We start from the raw sequence: 22,460 nt of genomic DNA on the forward strand, positions 1-22,460 counted from the left end.
CCTTTTGAAGAATACTCATAATTTTATTTTGGGAATGAGTTAACTGATAAAGCCATGAGTCCAGTCGAGGATGCACAATAGGAAATAGCAGCCTGGTTGATGCAAACTAGCTCAGGAGCACTCATGGGACACATGAGATAAAAAAAATGAGCGTTTTTTTTTTTTTTTTTTTTTTTTAAGAAACCATTATGAGTCATGGAAACAAGCTGATGAAACCCATGGAAATAGCAAGAGAATGCTTACTCTTCTCGAATATCTATCATCACACAGCTTAGGGTGCCCCAAGATTTTGATTTTGAGGAATCAAAAACAGGGTCAGGCTTTTCTCTCCGTGGCTCAGGGTGCACATTCTGATTTGATGGGTTTTTCCCTGCAGATGGATTGTTTCTCTTTGGCAAGTCACTTCAAAGAGCCTGGGTTATTTGTTTCTACATTTGTTTGGATTTATAAATCTTGTCTTTGAAATACCCTCTGTGGCACCGAGAATGTTTCAAAAAATGCAAAGATACTAAAATACAATGAATTGAAGTAAAACTTAAGTGAAACTTCAATGTTTAAATCTAATGGCAAAATGTCCTCTGATTCCTTTGGCTTTTGTATTTTTTTTTTATAGATATCATTCATGTCAGGATTAATTACAGTGATTAATTACAAGAAAAGCACATAGAGATAAGAGGGCAGTTCTTATAATTGAAAATTATAAAATTATCCTTCTAGAGTTAAGGTGCAATTTAATCACCGGGCATCATTATTTGGTTAAAATTGCTTAGCTGAGTAGAATTCCAGATGTGGGAATTCTGCTAGTCTCACTTTTTCTTGTCTGTGTAGCCCTGATTAACAGGTGGTTCAGGCTCAGGTCTGGAATACTCAACAGGAGTTCAGGGGTGTCCCAGTCCATGAGGAATGGATTTCATACAATTTCCGAGAAACCAAGGTATTGTTTCCTTGCACATCCTCTATTATATTCAGATGAATGACTTGGAAATCCATGGGAGCTTGGCTTACCAAAGGCGTCAAGTTCTGCTAAATTGTGCCAGCTTTCTGGAAGTTAATTTCACTTATTTATTCAAACAATAGACTTTAACAGGTACTCTGAAGCATTCAAAAATAGTGTTGGTCTGCTCTCTGCCCACAAAGTTTACAGTGTGGTGGAGGGGATAGATATTATACTACTGGTTATAATACTAGACACAATACAGTAAGATAAGTGTGTCATTTGCAGGCCCCATGCTTCCTGCTGAGAATTCACAGGCCATTAGTATCTGTTAGAGTCTATTCTCTTTTCTGTCTACATCTTTCTTAAGAATCTCCAGCTGTTGATGCTATTCTGATGAAAGGCGATTTTAGGATGAATGAAAGTAAGTTATTACATTTTAAAAATCTAAATAAGGGATGTTATCATTGCCCCAGAGGTATGACAACCAAAAGACACATTAAAAAAATAAATCTCTGTGAACTAGAAATCCTGTAGTTCAGTAAAGACAGGGTAGTGATTCAGAGACATGGAAGCATGCCACAAATTGATGATTCTCAGAAGGTGGTGGTGGTGGGGGAGGGGGGTGGGGGGAGGGAAGAGGTTAACCAAAGAACTTGTGTGCATATATGCATAACCCAAGGACATAGACAACAGTGTATTAAAGGCCTGAGGAGGTGTTGGGAGTAGGGAGGAAGAGGTCAACTGGGCATGAAAAGGAGATATCTGTACTACTTTCAACAATAAAGATAAATTAAAAAAGGAAAGAAGCTTCTGTGATTTCAAGGACAGGATGAAGTGTGCATGCACAAACAGGGAAAAAACAGAACATTTTGGCAGAAAAAAAAATGATACTTTATAAATCTTCCAGAAGAGTTATTTTCTACCCTCTCCAAGTTAAAGATATTATCAGAAGAAAATATGGAGACAATATTGCTGCTTATAAATAGAAGAATATCATTCTCTGGATTATTAGTTAAGATACTTTCATCTACAATAACAGCAGGCCTTAGTCAACATACCTTACATGATAAGAAGTGTTATTATCTTATCTAACAGAAATTCTGAGTAGCGGTTCCAGGGTTAGTTAACTCAAGAACTCACATCATCCATCATCCAAGTTCTTTCCTCTCTCCTCTGCCATCTTCAGCTTGTTGGCTTTTGTCTTCAGGCTTCTCCTGTCACCATCTCAATGAGCCATTGTATTAAATGTTAGTACCACAGCAGCAACAATCATCACATCCTTATACCTTGTTAAGAGCAAAGAAACCTTGACACCCAGCACATGTTTTCTTGTGTCGGAGCATCTAGGTCACAGACCCACTCTTAAACCAACCACTGATGGTAGAATGAGACCCTCAGGATGTGAAGGATCAAGAATTTACCTGCTTCTTAAAGAGGGAAGAGGAGCTGACCATCAGAATGAAGACAGAGCTTTATAAACATGGCAGAAGGCTCCTCCTCAGTTCCAAGGAGATGTGCAGAGAAAAACCGATTAGAAACAAAACACAGGCTTGTGTTCTCCCCATAACAACCTTTGAGGCATGCTAGGCTGTCCCTCAAGCAAGTGTCATGGCCCAGCATTTTGTCATGGTGTCTGCAATGTTGTCATGGGGCCATTATCTCTCTCGAATGAGACACCGATTTTCAGATGGAAAAAGCCCATCTATTTTCACATAGAAAAGTGATATCAGTATGTGATATCCATGAAGGCAGACACAAGTTTTGTATAAAGAGCTGCACAGTAGTCATTACCTTTCTCTCATTACCTACACCAATTGCCTCTTTGGGAATTACGTCTCACCCATTGAATGATGTCTTCTTGGTGGGACTGTAAATCGACTTTCTTGCCCACCAGCCAAGGAGTGGCAGGTGACCTGAGCTGCACCCATTTGACCCTCTATTTTTGATTTATGGATGCAGTGATGTGAGGGTGAAAAAAAGGATTGGAGCTTATTCATTTCAGCAGCAGAGTCCCGTGGTTTCCACTTTTAAATATCCCAACATACCCGCTCCGGCCACCAAACCACCTTGTTTCTGAGCCTGGTTTTCCAGGCTTCCATTTGATTCTCTGAGCTACCAGTAATGTCTTTGTAAAAAAAGATCTTTTTCCTGCTTAAGTTTCCTGAATTGGTTTCTGATGACAGATGGATACAAAATCTATTTTATTTCCTAAAGTCATAGGATTTCTCAGCTGTAATAAACCTTATCAATCATCTGGCTCAACCTCATTTTATAGCCAAAGAAATGGAAGCCCCAGGGGTTGGGGGTTTTAGCCAAGATCACATCACAGGGCTCATCAGTAGCAGAACTTTGAATAAGACCAGTTTCCTTTGCCCACGGCAGTCCAGTCTGGTTTTAATTTTAATCCTTTTTTTTTTCATATAAACCACGGCCTCTCTCTCTCTCTCTCTCTCTCTCTCTCTCTCTCTCTCTCTCTCTCTCTTTCTCTCATGCTTAATAGAGAATAGTGACTTAAAAAAAAATCCTCATTTTTATTCCAAACTGACAATTTTCTTTGTGTAGTTTTAAACCTTGTTTTACAGATTGTCCTTTCAGATATTTGGCACCTGGCAATGACAGGCATCAGTTTATATCCTTACTAGAGGCCCTGTGCACAAAATTCATGTGGTGGTGGTGGTTGGGGGAGGGGTCCCCTCAGCACAACCTGTACCCTCTTTAATCTGGGAACCCTCAGGGGATGTCTGACTGCTGGTACAGGCCTGATCCCAGGGATCGAGCCTAAACCAGCAGTTAGATATCCCTCTCACAATCTGAGACGGCTGGCTTATAACTGCTCACCTGCCTGCCTGCCTGATTGCACACACACACCCCCTCCCCGCCCCCCACCAGCCTGATCACCCCTAACCACCTCTGCCTGCTGGCCTGGTCACCCCCCACTGCCCCCCCCCCCCACTGACCTGGTTGCCCTCAACTTCTCCCCTCTGATGGCCTGGTTGCCCCATACTGACCCACCTGCTGGCCTGGTCACCCCTAACTGCCCTTCATGCTGGCCTGGTTGCCCCCAACTGCCTTCCTCTGCTGGCCTGCCTGGTCACCCCTAACTGCCCCTGCCCCCTGCCAACCTGGTCGCCCCTCAATGCACCCCCTGCCATCCTGGTCATCCCCAACTGCCCCACCAGCCTGGTTGTCCCCAACTCCCCCGCTCCCCACCACCAGCCTGGTCACCCCACACAGCCTGCTGTTCAGTCATTTGGTCATGCCTGGTTGCCCCATGCAGCCTGTTGTTCAGTATTCCAACTGGTTGTTTTGATTGTGATGACTTCTGGCTTTTTATATATTAGGATATAGAGCCTTGATTCTTTTAAGCTATCTTGAAATGTTTGGAAAGGAAGTGGTGTGCTCTAGGGAAACACAAGGGCTAGGATTCTGACAGTAATTATTTACCACTTCTAGGTCTAGCTTCTAGCTGTGTGCATGTGGGAAAACCTTCCTTGACTCACATGGAAAGATATATATCTGCTCTATTTTTTCAGTTGTCGCAGGGCAGTCATAGCTCATACAACCACTGTCAAAATAGCCCAAAATTGGGGTAGAGAGGATTAATAATTATAGTATTACAGGATAGGAGAAGGGCTCATCTCCTCTGGTTGCTGCTGGGGACGGTGTTCTTGGGGTTCTGCTGGAATAAGCGTTTCCGGAGGCCCCCTACGAGGATGAGATATAGTAGAAAGCTTTATTTCTATGAAATTACACCTCTGAGTTCCCAAAGACTCATTTCCTTTGGTCCAGTCATAGAAGAAGTGTAGCTGGGGCTTCAGTAGAGCTAAAATCAGAGCTTGTGTCAGAGTTTTCTTTCTATGTTGGAGTAGGATCCAGTCTAGAAGCAGGCTCGCTTAGTTTGTTTCCTGCTGCAGTCCATCAGTCCATTGCATGTGGAGTCCACACGGCTGCAGGCCACACGGGGAAATGCGAGAGAACTAAGAGAGCACCCCAAACAACATGAGCAACAGAAGCCATGATTACGAACTCCCTTTTTTAACAGATCCTGTATTCCCAGTGTTTCTTGCCCTGGCAGTGGCCACGCTCATTCTGGCCAACCATCTCTGTCCCCAGGTGTGATTGACAGGAGAGTACCTTCCCTATGTCACTCCAACTTTACTGGTCATATACCTATCTTCCCTCTGTTGAATACCTCCCCTCCCTGGGGGGTGCAAAGTTGCCACTTCCTGGTTAAGCTGCTCAAATGGCATGCCTACAATGTCTGGCCTTCCCTTTGCTTCTTTTCTGTTATTAATAACTAGCTAATTATGTGCAGATACTATTTTAAGCACTTAGCATGTTAAGTAGTTTATTCTTTCAGCGCTGATATAAGTACTATTATTGTCACCCGGATTTATAGGTGAGAAAATTAAGGCAGAGAGAGATTAAGTTACTTGCATGAAGTCACACAGCTTTTAAGCGGCAGTTAAAATTTTAACCCAGGTGGTCTGGTTTTGAAGTCCATGCTCTTAACCCTCTGCTCTGTTGCTTCTTAATCAAAGAATCTCTCTCTATGGAGGTACAAGTAGATGATTATGATGATTTTTTTTTTTTTTAGAAAAAAAAAAAAAGATTGCCCAATGTAGACAAATGACTTTTCATAAATACTTCTAACAGGGGTTCTGTATTATGCATCTCTCGGGATATACGTGCAAACGATTTCCCACAAGTACTCCTATATAACAGCTGCTTCTCTTGTCTGTACCCATGTAACAAAGTATCTTTAAAGACCTCAATTATTTGAGAGTTGTGAAAATTGCACAGAATTGCTTTTGGCCCTAGGTGCTCATAAAATAGGGTCAATAGTAATTGTTCCATTGATTATATAAAAGAGTTTAATTCTTTTAACTCATGTCAAGATCCCCTGTGGTGAAAGATATTAATTACAATTTAACTACACCCAAATATTGATGAGGAAAAGCGGTGAACCGAGTACCCAAAAAGCCCCTCTCTGCTTACTGGATTCAAAACACATTTTTCTACTTGAAATTTGCTACAGAGAAACAGGAAGTCATTTCTATTCTGGTCCTACTTGGCAAACAGACAATATAGGCTTTATTTTTAAGCAATTTATCATGACAAAGTTCCACTATGTCAAAACAAACTAACCGAGCTTAATGATCACATCATAGTGAGACCACCCCCCCCCCCATATTATTATTTATTCAAAGTGAAAATTTTAGTAGAAAAAAAGGGTCTTTAAAAATGCTCTATTTTATTCGAGCTACCTAAATAACAGGCTAATACCAGAAGGAAAGTTCTTCATTATTCAATAATCATTGCCTTTTTTTTTTTTTTAAATCATTAGATCAATGTGAGCAAAAATGATTTCTTTCAATGGTATGCTTTAGTGCCAGAAATTTCATCACATGGGCTGCATTATAGGGCACCTGCTGCTTTGGTGGGATGCATCGTGGTCCGGGAGCAGTAGGGAGGTTTTTCTGTCCTCTCTTGGAAACTAGTTGTATGGGCCCTGGGAATGGAGGCCTGCCTTCCCCAGGGACCCAGGTTGGTCCATCTGGGCCCCAGACAAGCCAGTGTCTGAGACAGTCTTTCCTTCCTGTTTAATTCACACAACCACGAAAGTCCGGGACCTCCCCTACCAACTCAGTACACAGACCTTGTTTATTAGCAGGGTTTCCCCCCCAGCAAAATCTAATTGGAGTTTATTACATACTAGAGGCCCAGTGCACAAAATTCGTGCACGTTTTTGTGCAGGAGTAGGGTGTGTCCCTCAGCTCAGCCTGCACCCACTCCAATCTGGGACCCCTCGAGGGATGTCCGACTGCTCATTTAGGTCAGATCCTATCTGGATCAGGCCTAAATGGGCAGTCGGACATCCCTCTTACAATCCAGAACTGCTGGCTCCCAACTGCTCACCTGCCTGCCTTCCTGATTGCTCATATCTGCTTCTGCCTGCCAGCCTGATCACCCCCTAACCACTCCTCTGCCAGTCTGATTGATGCCTAACTGCTTCCCTGCCAGCCTGTCTACCCCTAAGTGCCCTCCCCTGCTGGCCTGGTCACCCCTAACTGCCCTCCCCTGCAGGCCTGGTCCCCCCAACTGCTCTCCCCTGCTTGCCATCTTGTGGTGGCCATCTTGTGTCCACATGGGGCAGCCATCTTTGACCACATAGGGGCAGCCATCTTGTGTGTTGGAATGCTGGTAAATTTGCTTATTAGTCTTTTATTAGATAGGATTAAAGCCTAGAAAGGGATCCCATTTGATTATTACCATGTTATTGAAATGAAAGTCTTTTATTTATCCATTTATTTTTTTAATGTGACACCTACCTTATGCCAGGCACAGTTCCATAGCAGAGACAGGTTACACAAACGGTTATAATGCAGTCTGAAAAGAGCTGGGCTGGGTTTTTACTCTTGAGAAATTCGTTTTTAATCCATCTTTGAGTGCTCAGCCAAGGTGCTTTATATAGAAATTACTGAGTAAGTGTTTGAGGCCTTAATGAACATTGCTGTGGGAGCCCAGGTGATGGGCACCTGAATCAAGGAGGAAGCCAGAGTGAAGAAAGAGTTCCTGGAGAAGGGGGTACAATCTGAGTCCTTTTTTTTTTTTTTTTTTTTTTTAATCAAACTGTTGCTTCCTTTATTAATTCACTAGAGGCCCAGTGCACAAATTTGTGCATGGGTGGGGTCCAGCTTGCCCCCTCCCAGCCATGGGGGCTGATTGGGCCAGACAGGTGGGGGGGAGGGACTGCAGAAGGTTGGGCGGCTGGCTCCACCCCTGATCCAGCCGAGGCCGGCTGGGGGGGAGGGCCCCCCCTTATTGGGCCAGTTGGCCAAACACAGTTCACGTCATAGTGAATGGACATTCTGGTTGTTCCAGCATTCTGGTCGCTTGGCTTTTATATATATACTAGAAGCCCAGTGTGTGAAATCACGTGGTGTCTCCCACCCACCTGCAGCCCTTTGTTGACACCTGAACCTGTCCCCACAGAGCGCCAGTGTGCCTGGCCCAGCCCCCAAACCCTCTGTCCTTCTTTGGCCACTTCAAACCCCACCCCCAGTCCCTCGAGTCGCTTAGGGTTGGTCCCACCTTCTCTGGGCACCTCCCCACTTCCGCCCTGTCTCTGGAGCAATATGGTGGCTGTATCCCATCATGGTGTAGGAGGAGAGCGTGAAAGCCTCCCGCCTGCTGCGCTGTGCTCCTTCCCCTGGCAGGTGGGCTGCTGGGCACTCAGAGTGCAAGAGATGGGTGGCGAAGGACTGGTGAGGGGGGTGCTATGGGTTCTCACCCTTGTCCTCCCCAGCACGGGATGGTCCTGCCTCCTCCAGGTGCCTCCCCGTTTCCGCCCCGTCTCTGGAGCCCCAGTTAATATGATAATGACCTGGTCATTACCCATTACAGCAACCCAAACCATTAGCATCTTAGCTCTTTATTCGTATAGATAGATTGTTTAAAATCAGGGGGAATATCTTTATAGCTTCTTTATCTGCTTTCACTTTTTTCCAGATAGCTTGACACAATCTGAGTCTTAAAGGATAAGTTGGCCAGGGTGGAGGAACACATACAGAAAAGGGGACCATAATTTAAGATCTATGTGTCTTCCAAAACACACACACACACACACACACACACACACACACACACACACGCACACTTGGGCTCCTGACATGCAGGAGACAGAAGTATGCTCTCTTTGCAAATAGTAATAACTATGCTATTTTCTATTTCAAGAATATGGCAGTAATTAATATGTGAGAGATGAACTTCGTTATGCTTGAGAATGTCAGAGTTCTACAGGGGAAAAGGGGCAGCACTGTGATCTATTGTGATTTTTTTCACACTGTATAATTTGAACTTGTAACTGATTAACCAATTAAAGAGTAACAACTGAAAGAATGATTTATTACTCAGAAGGTTATTATTGTAGGAGAGGGAAAAGAATTATCTACCCTTCTGAGTTCTTAGTGGAGACTCCTGTCATAAAATATTAACGAGAAAAACTATGTAACTTTACTAACATGTAACCTGTGGGAGATAACCAGGGAAAAATGAGGAACTCAAAGAGGTGGCTTAGAATTTAGGCATAAATACCATCTTCATAGAGAAAAAGGAACGGGGATACAGGTGTCTTAGGGGAATGTACATGATTTTTAGGAAAAATAAATGGGCCCTTAGAAAAACAGATGGGATGTATGATAATTGCGACAAAGTCGGTCTGGGTGTGACATCAATTCCTAGTCTCCTTTTCCTGAGTCAATCTTCCTTGGTTGATAAAACTCCTGGGCAGGAGATCAATGACAACTGAGTTCCTTTCAGGAGATCTGTCTTTAGACAGATAAGGGGAGTTCAGATAAAGCTTCTCTCTGTATTTTCCGCTTTTCAAATGCCTACAGATCAAAATAATTAATATACCAAAGTAGCACATTTTGGGGGTGGGACCATGTCCTAAACTCCTACAGTCATATTATATTGGGGTATATACAGCTACCTTTCAGTGTCTATTAAACTAGTCCATAGGAAGAAAGAGAGGAAAATAAAATAAGAATGAGGCAATAGGATGGAGGGAGATGCAAAGAAGAGGTCATTGCTACCACTTGGAAACTGAGTGGGTGTTGACGGTGAAGAAAAGTAACCGCCTAGGGTGACAGGGAGGCTGGCAGAAGTAACACTGTGCATCCAACTAAGACAGAGAATGTAGGAGGAGGGGGAAAGATGAAGAATTCAATTTGGAGATGTTCAGATTAAGTTTAGTGGGACATCCAAATACTGATGTACATCAACCCTGACACATTTTTCATATCTACAATTTTGCCATAAAATTGGAGAGGGAGAGACAGAAATTGCAAGTGAAGGTTTAAAAACCCCCTTGTGCCACATTTGTCAAGATGAGCAGGTTGCAAACGGCCTCTTGCAAACATGATATGCACCAAGCTAATAAGTCTTTCTACAGGTGTCTAGTAGAAAGTTGACTCTATGGCTGGAATTCAGGAGATATGTCAGACACCCAGGTAGAAATTTGGGTGTCATCAGGTATATAGGTGGGTGGCTACAGAAACCATGGACACACAGTGGATTTCTTTGCTCAAACCAACTTATTGAATTTTGGATGAGAGACATGCAAAGTGGACTTCAAACTGAGCCCTGTTTTATTCAGGAGAATGCACAACGGTTACAATAAATGTTTGTGGACCCACTTGATGGATATATGGATAGATGGGTGATCAAAAGAATGAAGAGTTTAGGTTCATAAAAATCTATAGATATTCTCTTCTTTTCCTTTATCTCATATTTTGTTTCAGTTTCAGCTCTGGAAAGAAAAACCACATGACTACCTTCAAGAAGCCAAAAGGCAACATTTGAACGCCTTTAAAAATCAATGAGCCTTTCATTTTTATAAAAAGCCACCTGATTTTAGTCCGTTTGCTGTATATTATCCCCATTAGGTAATGATGCCTTTGCAGGAAATCCAGATGGAGATGATCAGCTGAGTGTGGGCTGGGTGCTGTGCAGCAAGCAAACATGTTATTTCACACATGACTTTCGTTGAGTAAATGTGAGTCTTTGCATTCCTTGTCAGAGACCAAATGGCTTTAAAAGAAAGAGACGTAGAATACCAGGCATTGTCATGTGTAACCCCCATATCTTATGTAGATGGTGAGACTACGGTCCTAGGGGCTGCAGAATATACCAAGCCTCTTTAATAATCAATCACACCACCATCGAGACAGTCTACAGGGCAGATTGGAAACGATTTTTCCATTACCATTGATGGATGAGTTTCACCTTTCCAGGGAAAGGTATTTCTGACCCTTCAAGAGTCATTTGAGGAAATGCTTAAAATGGACAGTTGTGGCCCCAAACGGCCAAGACGTTTTCACCCCTCACTACAGGCACCACATGATTTGGGCAATGCTGAGTAAGTTACAAATCAGTTTTGTAGTTCAGAAAAGTCATTAGGACTCAGGTTCATTATCTGTTGAGACTTTCATTTTCCACTCATTACTCTCCTTTGAGTGAAATGAAGCTGTAGGAGAAGAGCAGAGACCTCAGGTCATTCAACCCTGACACATTTTTCGCGTCTACAAGTTCGCCATAAATCTGGAGAGGGAGAGACAGAAATTGCAAATGCAGGTGTTAAAACTCCCTTGTGCCATATTTGTCAAGATGAGCAGATTGTAAGCGGCCTCTTGCAAACATGATATGCACCAAGCTAATAACTTGTTCGTTTGTGTGGTGCTTCCCTCCACAGGTTTCTGAAATTGCTTCTGCAGTCATTACGTACCCCAGAGCTGTTCAGGTTTAGTAGGAAGATTAGAGAGACTATCCAATTGGTGTCTCTTCCAGGGAGATGAAAATTATAATTTTCCTGTTTACAAACTTTTCCAGAACTGCTCCTGCTTTACCTTATCCTGACCGTTATCTGTAGTCACTGTAAATACTTTCAAAACAACTTATATCATTTGTCCTCCTACTTGATGCACAAAAAAGCCCATTGACTCCAGGATGGAGGCATGTTGCCTCTTCCACTTGCTGCTGCTGCTGCTGCTGCCGGGTTAGACTTCACGCCCCGGGACCTGGTCCATTATGGCCCAATAATCCCTTCCCTTTACAAAGGCTTTCAGCCATGCAAGTTAAGGCTCTTGTTTAACAGTGAGTACCAATAAATAAGTCCGCCACCTATACCACCCCCCCATCACCATTATCACCATTCATCATCATCATCACCACCACCATCATTATCACCATCACCACCACCATCATTTCTTGGGCTTAACAGGGACTAGCACCAAGTTAAGGGATAAAAAGGCATTATTCAGTACATCTTTAAATCATTTCCCAGTGTGTCACAGCCCCTGGCACTGAAGATGCAGCGGAAAGACTGTGAGACGAGTTGGTAATCTTCAAGACAAGGAAAGCACTCAAAAACCCCATGCTCCAGACAGGGAGTAGAGGGTTAAGGATTTTCAGGATGGGTGGTGATTGACAAATGAGCGAGAAGGGGGGTGGGAGGAGGGAATGAAGCCAGTTTAGGAATAGCAGAGGCACCTGTGAGACAGGATGCTGTGTTGATGATGACCAGGGAGCTGCTGGATGTAAATGTCTGTGAATTGGTGGAGAGGCCTGTGGTGAGAACAGCCTGGGGCCCAATAACCTCGTGTGGATTCATTCTGTGTCTCTTTAGTCCCAGCTTGTTCTTCATTTCATGGAAACAACCAAAGCTGACGACCAAATCTTTCAGCTACAAATCCACCTTCACGGGCACAAAGAGAGCTGAACCTATAAGTATTCGGAGGTCTCTAAAATGAACACGTTATGTTTCTCTTTCATTAGGAGGCTCTGTATAAGAGTTTAAAATGCTAGTCAGGCCACACTGATCTGGGTTTGAATCTCTGGCTCTGGCTTACTCGTTGTGTAACATCAGATGAGTTATATAACTTGTCTGGGTCTCCGTGTTCTCATTCATGCAGTCGCAAATGTAATAATATCTACCCGGTTGGGCAATTATGGAAATTAAATGGGGTAATGCATATAAAACATTCAGCTCAGTACCCAGCATGCGGTCAATACATAGCAATTATTATTATTCAAGTCGTTTGGATGGATTGTTTTCTGGTGAGATAAACGAAGAAAGGATAATATAAATTATAGAGAAAGAGAAAGGAAAGAGAGATGGAAAAGAAAGGCAGGACTTTAAAAGCAGATCCCGGAAAAGAGGCACTTAATGACTGTCAGAAAAAAATCCGGAGAGAGAAAAAGGATAAACATGGCAGGGACTCAAAGGCAGAGGCTTAGCTTTGCTTTCTGCCAAGGTTTCACCCATCTGGCCTTGGCTTCTACGCTGGTTTTTCCTTCCAAATGGCAGCTCTAGAAGCCTGGTGTTGCAACTCGAAACTCGGGTCGGGGAGATACACCATCTCTGAATCGCCCTAAACTTCTATATTCAGTGAAGGCATGTGAGAAATGCGCATGTTATTCTTTTGCAGTATACAATTCTTTTGAGACTCATAAGAGACAGGCCTGTGAAGTGAGCCAGCAGTGACTATGGCAGACGTAATCCTATTTCTTTTTGGCTGACAGCTCATGCAGAGAAAAACACTCTCTGATCCAGACAAAGGTAAATGTAGCTTAAATCTCAACACAAAACCCCGACCTTCCATAATCAGCCTCTAGTCCCAGTCCACGGTGACCCCAGACCCCAGAGATATAAGAAACACAATGCATTTCTCACTGTTGGGCTGTAACAATTTAATCACCGTAGAAGGCAAAATGCTCAAAGGGTAGAATAACAGATTATTTTTAGTACCTAAGAAGAGGGAGGTGGGAAGAACAGAATGGTGTCTTTCCTCATATTTGTTTAATAGTAGATACTGAATGGAGCATCTATTATAGGTGGACATACAGAAAGTGAACATAAACCTGAATAAGTAATGCGATATCTAGAAAAATGAAACAAATCGTTAACACAGGATCTCTCCCCCCCTACCCACCCACTTTTTTTTTATTTGAATCCACTCCTACGGCTTATTGAATTCTAATCAACTACAAAACCAGGGCAAAATTGCAGTTCTAAGATGAATTTTCAATATGATCTCTTCTGATGTGCCTTTACAAACAAGAGAATTTAAGAAACCAAGTGGAAGCTAGATCTGAATATAAAAATAGGGCACGCTCGAGAGGAAGATCAAAGGGCAAAATGAGCTTGACCCTGAAGAATCATTGTTTTTATAAAATTAAATACAGATTGAAGTCAGGTGCTTTAGCAAACACACACACACACACACACACACACACGTGTGTGTGTGTATATATATATATATATATACACACACATATAGTATATATGTGTACATATATATTTTTAGAAAAGAATTATGTTTAGTTCACATTTGTACTAAATTACTTCCCTAAGACACATTATATTCTGATTTCTGGGATAACTATGATTGGAATCTGTCTGCTTTTGTCCCTAACTCAAGCAGGCGTGGTTGGCCTGCGTGGAAGGTGACTTCCCAGACATGCGAGCACCTGGGGCAGCTGACTTCTACAAAGACAGAAACGCTCTCATTTCCGGATTCAGACACGTACCCTACACTTATCACTTTGCTTTAGGCTGCCCAAAGCTGGCTTCTTTCATGCCCTGTGAGCTCTGCTGCTGAGGTCCATGGTTCCTTGTTGGTGTAAGGAACTCAGCCCAGTCCTGCCACTGCCTCAAGCCAGTCACCCACTCATTTAACTATGAGCTTGATAGTGCAGCCCAGTGTGAGGCCAGAGAAAAGCGATGTCTGTGTTCAGAGGGAGAGAATATTTAAGACTGGGCCTCTGTTTTAAGATTTGGGACTCCGTTTTGTCCTTTAATTGTATATATATCAACTAGTGACTCAGTGCGTGAAGCTGCGCGAGACCCAGACCCACGGGAAAGCATGTGAGACCCGGGACCCCCGAGTCCCGCCAGCATGCTGCGGGACCCAGAGTCAAGTCCCCGCCCACCCACACGTGCCTCGCTGTGCATGCAGCCTCCTGGTGACTGGTCTTTGGTCATTATAGCATTACAATCACTGGGTTTTTATTATATAGACTAGAGGCCCAGTGCATGATATTGTGCACTGGGGGAGCATATCCTTCAGCCCAGCCTGCACCCTCTCCAATCTGAGACCCCTTGGGGGATGTCCAACTGCGAGTTTAAGCCCTATCCCATCAGGCCTAAACTGGCAGTTGGACATCCCTCTCACAATACGGGACTGCTGGCTCCCAACTGCTTGCCTGCATGCCTGTGTGATTGCACCTAACTGCTTCAGCCTGCCCACCCGATCACACCCAACTGCCCTTTCCTGCCAGCCTGATTGTTCCCACTGCTTTCCTCTGCATCCCAGTTGCCCCCAACTGTCCTCATCTGCCGGCCTGGTCGCACCCAACTGCCTTACCCTGCTGGCCTGGTCACCCCTAAGTGCCCTCCCCTGCTGGCCATCTTGTGACGATATGGGGTGGCCATCTTGTGATGATATGGGGGTGGCCATCTTTTGACCACAGGGGGACAGCAATCTTGTGACTACTTGGGGGCGGCCATCTTGTGACCATATGGGAGCAGCTATCTTGTGTGAGGGTGTGAAGGTCAATTTGCATATTATATCTTTATTTATATGATATCCCAAAGGGATTTTCCTTGGATGCATTTTGCTTTGAATTTGGAATTGGCTTTTGATGCTTTTCATTTGATAAGGCACAGGCACAGAAATACATCCATTGTTTAGACTAGAACTTATTTTGCACTTGATGTAAGAAAAATATGGCATGCTTGTTCAAGGTAATTGCAGAGAGAAGTGAACCCAGTTTATGTAAAGGATTATGGAAGAAATAGAAAACTTCCAGAGAAAGTCAGCTAAATCATTCATTCAGGCACCAACTGACATTTTGCCCAGATATGGATCCTGTGTTTTGCCAGCTTTTAAAGCAAAGCAAAGAAGCAATTATTTAGAAGTTATGGTGAAAAACTGTATTGAAAGAGAGCAATCCTGGAAGATAGATATATATTAAGTGAGTATTCTCTCTTAAATAATGTAATTCACAGACCATGAAGCTAGGCTCCGGGAATTATCTCTCAGCTTATGTCTTTACCTGGCAACATTTGATATTCTATCATTAAAATACATGAAAATGCAACATAAATTATGTCACTCAGTTGTTGTTGTTGTTGTTTTTTAATCCTATTGATTTTAGAGAGAGGGGAGAACAGAGAGAGATAAAGAGAGGGAGAGATTAACATTGATCCATGGGCATTTGACGAGAGATCAGCCCCACAACCTAGGTATGTACTCTGACCAGAAATTGAACCTACAACCCTTTAGCACATGGGAGAATGCTCCAATCCATTGGACCACACCAGCCAGGGCATGTCACCCATCTTTTATTTATTTATTTATTTGATATATTTTTTTTTTTTTTTTTTTTTTTACAGAGAGGAAAAGAGAGGGATAGAGAGCTAGAAACATCAATCAGCTGCCTCCTGCAAACCCCCCACTGGGGATGTGACCGAAGCCAAGGTACATGCCCTTGACCGGAATCGAACCCAGGACCCTTCAGTCTGCAGGCCGACGCTCTATCCACTGAGCCAAACCAGTTTCGGCTCACCCCCTTTTTAAAAGAATAATTATCTTTCAGCTCTGGCCAGGTAGCTCAGTGTGTTAAAGTGTCATTTGATACACTAAGGTTGTGGGTTCAATCCCTGATAAGGGTACAGATAAGAACCAAACAATGAATGCATAAATAAGTGGAATGAAATCCATCTTTCTCTCTCAAATCAATAAAAAAGTTAAAAAAAAGAATAATTATCTCTCATTCTTTTATAGATTTCTATTTTAGTTCATGATTAAAATTTTGTTGTACACCAAATGGGTGTAGTTTAGGCTTAAAGACTAGCTTCTTTGAAATGATTTGTGTCTTTTACAGTTCCAGTTAGTATCTATAAAATCTATCTGATGTTAAAAAAAAAAAAACCTGATGTGAAGAAACTGTAAATCTAAGTCCTTTCCTCTGCTCTCTATAGAAAAAGTATAAATTTCTGAAGAGGTCGATGTAACATTTTCATCAGTTGTTTTCCAGATCTAATCACAGAAACATTTCAACCAATCAAAAAGCAAGTAGAAAAAAAACACCCCATCTTTAATGGATGCCTTTGAATAATTTCTTTTCCAGATTGCAAATAAATTGTTTTTATGTTTTCTATTTGGCTGATTCAGCAGACACACAAATGAATTACACAACACAGACAAATGCAATGCCTGCATGGAACAAAGGCTGTCTACTCTATCAGGGGAAGACAAGCAAATGCAAAGAAAGGATTTTTCACACTTGCAAAAATATAGGCTCTATCTGCCCTGGAGAGAACCACTGGGCAAGACATCTTGTGACAGTGCCTGTGAGGATGTCTGAAATAGAAGCATTCTCCTAGCACCCCCATCCGGAATGAGCATATGGCGGTTAGGAAAAGAAATGCCCATTGGCGATGCCTCTCCCAGCTAACGGGTCTTCTGTGCAGTCTCTCGTGGATCAATATACCAGTTAGTCAACCCACACATCAGGGTTTCTTGCCCCTTAGAAGCAATGAGAGTGTTTGCTACTGGTGAACATGATCTGTGTAGTCATAAAACAGCCTGCCGCCACTGTGGTAGATTTAGAAATGCAGTCCTCGGGGTCTACTGTGCCAGAATCCCTTTAGCTTTCTAATTGAATCCTTCAAGCTTTGTAATTATGCTCTCATGTATTTATAGTCATAAGAAGTCAGTTTTAAGCCAGATACTCTATAGTATCCCTTTTCATATATGTATTTCACCCCATGTACAAAGTTTGGGATGAAAAAGTGCAGAAAGGGTGGAAAAATACAATAAATGGAAGGGTAGAACATTCTAAAAACTACGAATTTCCCTTGTTCTGTCAAATATTTTAAGGCTTAGAAAATTTATTAGTGTTTTAAAGCAGTTTAAGAATGATTATAAACCCTCTTTCATTCTATCTCTTTTGGGGCGAGATCATGTTCCCTTACTGTGAGCATACAGTAGGAGCTCAATAAATGCTTGTTTCAGGAATGAGTGGCTCTAAAGAGATACTTGTGTTTCCCTCTAACTATTACAGGTAAATATATAAGTAGTGTTATCTTTGTCCATGGCATTTATGTAACAAAATTAAGTTCAGTATAAGAACTGATGCAAACGAATACTATAAGAATGGAAAATTTAAAGGTGGAAGTTTAAAGAGTTAAAAAAAAAAAAAAAAAAGTCTAGGGTCTGCCCGTGAATTTCTAAATATGGGATGCTTGACCAGGAAAATGGCAATGAGTATTGGTGAATGCATTCCAGATGAAAGGACATTACCAATACAAAGCTGAGTGAGTTTAAATTAACATCAAGAAAACGCTCCTATTTTTAAGAACAACCATATACATTAAGAAACATGATACTCAATGCTGTGCAAACTTGCTTGTAGTGTCCTCAAATCAGTGTCCATGGACAGATGCATAGAAAACATCACCTTCAATGATAAATATGTCAAAGCCACGGGCCTGCTGCTTCCTGTAAGTAGACGGAGTCTGGCCAGGTCAGGGCTGTGCTTCTGAGCGGCTGGCCTGGATATGGGAAACCTGCAGAACGGGCAGCAGCAGCTGGAAGGCATCCTGGATGTATGTCGTGCTGTTGCAGCCCTGAGAGAGGAGAAACATGTGGAGGAAGGGTTCTTTTCTTAGTTCAATCCTGACAATCCTTCCAACTTGATAACGTCCTTTCAACAAACTCTATAATATTTATCATATTTTTCTTGCAACTTTGGTGCTTAAAGCAAATGTAAACACATTCCTTAGGATTCTCTTAATGATCTATATACTAACAGAGAGAAGAATTCACTCAAAATGAGAAAAGCCATTTCCATAGATTTCGAGGGCACATACTGTGTGTACATTCATGACCCATTATGTCCAGTCTTAACTATCCTCTTCCCAGATCAACCCCACTGTCCTGAAATAACATAAAACCACAGTATGCAGCGGAATCCCTGTCTGTCCTAACCTGCAGACGGATAAACAAGAACGGTCTGCATAAAGCTGACTGGAAATACTGTGCCATTATTCGTGGCAAACTTTGCATGCTGGCATCCTCCCATGCACGCTGGTACCTTCTTCTTGGTTTGGTGTTTGATGCTGTTGGCATGTTCTCTGCCATACATGTGGCATCGGAGGGAGAGGCCATTTAAAGTTTCAGATGACTAACTGGGACAATGAATAAATATTAGACCTCATATTCTCCATGACTGACATGGTCAATTACTCTGCTAATGCCCTCTGGGTGGCGAGGGGAGAGATTTCCCTGTTCCACATTCTGCCTCTGACTGCTTGGGTTTCCTCTTAACTGTGTCTGTGTGCCCCCCCCCCCCCCCCGACCCAGAACCTGCCACTACACACCTTGTCCCTTGACCCCATCCCATGTGCGGCTGTGTCTTATACAACACTCGGTGCCCCCACATTGCTACTTTTTCTGGTACCTTGGTAGTTTTCCTGAATAGTAGGCCATGACTCCTAAAAATATTGCTCTAAGTATATAGGTAGCCCTTCCTTACTTGAAGTTCTGTAATTTACAAAATTTGCAATTGACAACTGCAAAAAAAAATAAATAAATAAAATGACAGTCTATGCAACACCCATGTTTAAACTTAACTTGGTAGCACCTTACGGCTTCAGCGGGGTGCCCTGTGGCTACAGAGATGTCTGCTTCTTAGTGTGTAGCCCCTAAGAGAAGGTTCTCCCCCACAACCACAGGTCGAACACAGCGTCTAATGGCTCAAGAATGTTCCCGAGCCTCTGGTACATCCCTGTGTCTGGCAAAGACACAAAGGTCAGGGCAGCTTCCTGTCTATGCTATACTGTCCTGCTGAGTGGACAGGCCACGGAGTGAGCGGCTGCAGGGGAAGGCACGTCTGGCTCACTGAACAGGCAGAGAGGCTAAACTGTCTATGTGCCATTTTGCCCATCTGGAGCTTAGACCCAGCTATACCAAAGATGATGATGAATGAAGGGAAGCGCCCATTTTCACAAAAATCACCATCGAGAAAGAATCCCTTCCTGCAGCCAATAACCTCAGAGTCAAATCTGGTGTCAAACCGGGCCACAGAAAGCTGCCTCAGCCGGAGGAAACAGCAGCAGGAATAACGTGCAAGCTTTGCATTTATTTCTCTTCCTAATCAGGAGTTCTTGGAAATCACGTATTGCTGCTTCACCCTCGGGTTTGCAGCTGGCTGAGCTCCGCAAATGTACTCCAAAGAAGTCGGTTGGCGATAAGATTTAGAATTGCACTAACATTTGCCGCCTGGGGAAGAAAATGTAGCTCCAGCATTTGCTTTGATTCAGAAGCACTTTCTCTCCGGGGACACTTACCTCTAACAATACACTATTGATCATGGGGTTGAGGACCTCGGCCTTTTTGTCGCTCTGTGGAATGAAAGGGATGAAGTTGACAGATTAGGTGCTCATACTGCCAGGCGTGCCACATGAGATGCCAGACACCGGCTTCATGGAGGGATCTCTCGGAGAGGAAGGGGAGACGTGGGAAGCTTATTTTAGACCAGGCTTCATCTTGGAGCATGGTAACCTCTATCTTGGGTAAAAACTGCGGTTTGAAATTTTAACCCTGCTATTCTGGCTTCTGTAAACGTTCGTTTGCTTAAATACCAGGGAAAAATAAGACTTACTCCCATTCCAAAGAGGCCATAAACTATGCCCCAGACGGAGTTGTCAGTGCTGGCGCCAGGCCAGGCCTTGAGATATGGTCTCACAGCCTGTCCCAGCACACAGGACTTTTTCTCAGAAGGTCTGGAAGTCTCATTCCAAATTTGGAAAGCAAAGAGCTGAAAAACATAAAAATAAGGGAGACTTCCACCATATTGGGCCCCAGAATTTGAGAAGCAAGATTTCCTCGGGGCCTGCAGCGCTAGCGAAAGGAAAAGGACTCCAAATAAATTTGGCTTATTGATTAAGGTGTTGTCTGAATTACAATATAACCATCTTTGCTGTTTCCCCTGGATGACCTCATTGAATTCGGACAGGAATCCTAGGTACGTGCCATGACAATCGTATTTTGAGATGAGATGGCAGTCAGCACGGTTGATAGCTTGTGTGAGATCACACAGCTAGAAACTGAAACGCAGACCCGTGCTAACTGCTGAAGGCTTGTAGCAGGTCTGGGATTAGTGAGGGGCGTGAGGCTGGGCCTAGCAGTGCAGGGCTGGAGCCTGTCTTTACTTAAAATTGTTTTGTATTCATTTTGATTTTTAAAAAAAACGTTGCATTAAAATATTTGTCTAGATGACTGAAGTTGTTTGTCTTTGTTGGAAGGAGTCCCCTGAAAATTTTCAAGTGAGTTAAGAATCTTACTTGCCTCCCTTAGTCCCAACCCTAGTCATTAGTCTCTTTTCCCCTCCCCTCTCCTCCTCTCCCCTCCCTTCCCTTCCTCCCCTCTTTTCTTTTTTTTCATATTAAATTTTTTACTGTACTAATTTTCTTTCTGTGAGATCAGTTCTTTTCCATTTAAAATTTTCAATGTTTTTCTTCCTTCATTTCTTTCTTCTTTTAAATGCAAAACTTGGGTATTTGGCTATAGGGTGTGTCTTCCATATTATCAGCAAAATTAAAACAATCTTAACTATAACTTGCAAACAGGTCTGCAGATACTGGTTTGCAAAACATGAGTATTGTGTAAGGCACAGAATACAGAGCCTGATATAAAGCAGAACAGAGAGCCTGATATGAAGCAGGTATTAAAAAAATGAGCACTAGTGTTAGCGTCATCATCATTATCTCCACTGTTGGTCTATCCATCAACAGTCCTCTCTGTCTAAAATGTTCAATCTACTCTTGGACAATAAACAATTAAAGGGACTGGAAGGAGAGGGGGCAATTTTAATAGACTGCTTTTCCTGACTGTACCCAGAAGACGTATGGTAAACAGAAGAATAAAAATGAAATACATCTTCCCCCTTTCATTGACATTACTCTATTGGGAAACCATAAAGAAGTCTTGGTGGAAAAAAAAATCTTTAGAAGCCCAGTCATTTTAGTAAGTAACCAGAAAACCCATTATGGTATTTGCTTTTATGTTTACTTGATTATCAATAAATCTCTAAAATATAATCAAAATGACATTGATTTTTAGAATCAATGAGATGTGCAAGCAATTTTAATGGAGTCTGGAGAGCAATATACTCTCATTAACTTCAAGTTATGAGTAATGGCTGTTGTGAAAACAGAAACAATGACTTTATGTAGATGATTCATCACAGTATCGGATGAGGTGGATTTTGAGGCGAGATGGCATTTCAGCGAGCTCTGGTTAGATGTAGCTTTTTCTTTCTCCCAGATGTTAACTGTGTGTTCCTGATTCTGTGCACACAACCATTTGTACACATTTGTGTATATGTACAGTTGACCCTCGAACAACTTGGGGTTCAAAAATTTGTAGATAACTTTTGATGCCCCCAAAACTTACCTAGTAACAGCCTACTATTGACAAGAAGCTTTACCGATAACATAAACAGTCAATTGACACATATTTTGTATATGTATTATATACAAAGAAGAGAAAGTACCAATAAGAAAATCATAAAAAATACACTTAGCCTTAGCTGATTTGGCTCAGTGGATAGAGCACTGGCCTATGGACTGAACGGTCCCAGGTTCAACGACAGTCAAGGGCACATGCCTGGGTTGCAGGCTCGATTTCCAGTAGGGGGCATGCAGGAGGCCGCCATCAATGATTCTCTTTCATCATTGGTGTTTCTATCTCTCTCTCCCTCTCCCTTCCTCTCTGAAATCAATTACAAAAACATTTAAAAGAAAAAAAAAAGAAAAGAAAATGAGGCCCAGAACGGTTTGAAAGCTCACCCAACATCTCAGAAATCTGAGGAGGCAGTGTCAGAGCTAACCTCAGTCCGATGAGGGCCCTGAGCTGTCTGTTGTTAGAGAAGTTGTTCTTGGCCTAGTTTT

General features: G+C 42.7%; 1 protein-coding gene and 1 long non-coding RNA gene across 3 annotated transcripts in view; both read right to left on the minus strand.

The window, feature by feature from the left end:
• Positions 1 to 15,843: 15,843 nt before the first annotated feature.
• Positions 15,844 to 22,460, minus strand: part of LOC311631384 — a 134,307-nt gene continuing 127,690 nt past the window's right edge. Inside the window, exon 2 of the long non-coding RNA XR_014796566.1 lies at positions 15,844 to 16,015. This is a non-coding gene — a long non-coding RNA (uncharacterized lncRNA). The remainder of the gene's footprint in view (positions 16,016 to 22,460) is intronic.
• FAM114A1 (family with sequence similarity 114 member A1) overlaps positions 15,844 to 22,460 on the minus strand; it is a 60,233-nt gene continuing 53,616 nt past the window's right edge. For both annotated transcript variants that reach the window (XM_084901066.1, XM_084901067.1), the window contains 2 exons: positions 19,857 to 19,910; positions 15,844 to 18,134 (listed from right to left, as the gene is read on the minus strand). In XM_084901066.1, coding sequence (XP_084757192.1) covers positions 18,033 to 18,134; positions 19,857 to 19,910 — 156 coding nt within the window. In that variant the 3' untranslated portion in view covers positions 15,844 to 18,032. The remainder of the gene's footprint in view (positions 18,135 to 19,856; positions 19,911 to 22,460) is intronic.

This window comes from Pipistrellus hanaki (genome assembly GCF_964339955.1).
Source record: "Pipistrellus hanaki genome assembly, chromosome: 1".
Lineage (NCBI taxonomy): Eukaryota > Metazoa > Chordata > Mammalia > Chiroptera > Vespertilionidae > Pipistrellus > Pipistrellus hanaki.